Genomic DNA, 2,275 nt, shown 5'->3' on the forward strand with positions numbered 1-2,275 from the left:
ATTTAACAAAAACCCCTCATATTTTGACATTTGAAATAAAAATGCCTAATTTCTCCATTTAAATCAATGAATTTGCTTCTTTTCACAATCATGTTAATAAAACCTTAGCAAAGAGTACTTGAAAGAGATTAATATCCAAATTTAAAACCAAACATGCACCTTTGTATCACGGGTCATTATCAAACAAAGCAGCGATTTGCAAATCCATCTTATCAAAACCATCTTATCCTCTAACGAAAAAATGGAAATTGATTTCCAGCAAATTGTTTACAGCTCAGGAAATGTGCAAATGAGTGTCTAACCTTAAATACCTGGCAAATCAAGGAAGTCTTTAACAACCACGTATGAAGAATTCTTGTCGCATTTCTTTTAAATGGATCTATACAATTCAAATTTATAAATGTCACAATGTGACTGAGTGTATTTCATCTAAACAGTTTGGGTCTCCTGACTATCTGTGTTGTACTTAAGCGCTTGAAAGCAATTTCTCAGTCCTACTGTAATAATTGCAGATTAGAAATAAGGTTATTCAGTGTTGATTGCAACTGAATGCTTAATACTGCAAGTGCAAAAGATGACAGTTCCTTATTTCAAAGGAGAACTACCTAGGAGTCTGCTGAAATAAACTTTGGTCCAAGATCAGCAGCACATCCCTTCTGGATTTATAGGAGGAAGGACTGAGAGTCGCATTTTCCTTTCAAGAGCGTTTCACTAACAGTTGAAAAAAGATGCAGTTATTCTTGTACTCCAGTAAGGTGCATGCACTGCATCGGGTTTGGATACCTACTTACTATATGCCAGCCTGGGCCTTGAAATGAAGTGCGTGTGAGCCAAGTATTAAACAGAACGCGCTTAAGGTATAGCTGACAGAGTTAAAATCATTCCTCGTGCTTGCTGTTCTCCTGGTCATACACCTAGAGAAGCTGATTTTTTGATGCTATAAGTGAAGCACTGAAATACTGTTTGACTGTTACGTGTTTGCTCGGGTTTTTTAGATGATTAACTTAAATAAAAAATTATTATTTCACTATGTTTGCAGCTTGGAGATCTGCTTTATGAAAAACGTCAGTATGGAAAAGCCAAATGGGCCTGTATAAAAATGAAAGAAAAACAGTATGAACAGAGCATATGCCTTGGATTCATGAAGCTTATGAGGTACATTTGTGAGCAGAATTCCTCAGGTAATTGGTACCACAATTCCACATTGAAGTTAAACCATTTTATTTGTGCACTAGCTCCTCCTAATCGGGGGGTAATTCTATTAGCTTTTGCCAAATAAGCCACCCTGTCTGTAGGGATGCTTGCCTGTAATTCAGCCTTTCCAGCAGGGTCTAAACCAAAGGGCTGCTCCCTCGGCACGCGTGCTAGAAGAGAACATCTGTGGGAAGCCATCGCTGTTTCCAGGGGCCCTGGGACCATCACAGCTGCCTGGGAATTGACACCAGCTATGTTTGTAGGCTGTCAGCTATAAATCAGGCTCCTGCCACAGAATTTTAGAGGTTTACTTTTCACAGCAGTGCTGGCATCACCTATTCTGAAAACCTGTTCAGAGCGTAATGCCAAGTGAGACCATGTTTTGCCTTCTTCATTTTAGTTTACAATACTTAAGTTGTGCATGTCTGAATGGACACCAAAAATTTGTCGGGTTGAAGCATATTTTCCAGAAAGATAATCCAGTTTTAACTCGGGTGCTTTAAAATAACGGCAAGTCCACCATGTCCTTGATAGCTTGTGCCTGCATGAAAAATGTGCACCTAGTTTCCAATCCAGTTTAATCTGGTTTTGGTCTCCAGCCATCAGTTCTCATTTCTTTTTCTCCAGTCGATTAACAAGTTTTACAATGCCCATGGTTTTGTTCTGTAGTAGGACATGTGCTGTAATCAACTCAACCCTTAATTTTCTTTCCCAGAAACTAAAAACATTGATCACGAAAGCTTTTCCTTAATCAGGTACTTTCCACTCTCCCTGTTCTTTTAACACAATTTAGAAGTAATTTTGGCTCCAGAACAGTGCAGTTTTGTTTTCAAACTGCGTACAGAAGCAAAGTTCCCATTCCTAGTCATCACTGCCACCTGCACAGTCAAAACAGTCGACCTACAGCACAGCAAAAATATAGCAACATTTTTGATAACAGCAAATCCTAAATGAATTCACAATGCAGTCCCCTTATCTTGCCTACATTCCTTGTTCCCAAATATTTAAAACATGACACAAGGTCCATTTTCAAGAAAAACGCAACCCTTCTAAGAGGGGGAAAGAAGTCAAGTCAAACTCC

General features: G+C 38.8%; 2 protein-coding genes across 2 annotated transcripts in view; one reads left to right on the top strand and one right to left on the bottom strand.

Annotated features, from left to right (window-relative positions):
- FANCM (FA complementation group M) overlaps window positions 1–2,275 on the bottom strand; it is an 82,899-nt gene that overhangs the window by 70,154 nt on the left and 10,470 nt on the right. The window lies entirely within an intron of this gene.
- The window catches only part of LOC104131704 (heme-binding protein 2), a 3,702-nt gene that overhangs the window by 346 nt on the left and 1,081 nt on the right, over window positions 1–2,275 (top strand). The window contains exon 2 of the mRNA XM_009644905.2: window positions 1,040–1,181. Within this exon, the coding sequence (XP_009643200.2) occupies window positions 1,040–1,181 (142 nt within the window). The remainder of the gene's footprint in view (window positions 1–1,039; window positions 1,182–2,275) is intronic.

This window comes from Egretta garzetta, unplaced genomic scaffold, assembly GCF_000687185.1.
Source record: "Egretta garzetta isolate BGI_Z169 unplaced genomic scaffold, ASM68718v1 scaffold28, whole genome shotgun sequence".
NCBI classification, from domain to species: domain Eukaryota; kingdom Metazoa; phylum Chordata; class Aves; order Pelecaniformes; family Ardeidae; genus Egretta; species Egretta garzetta.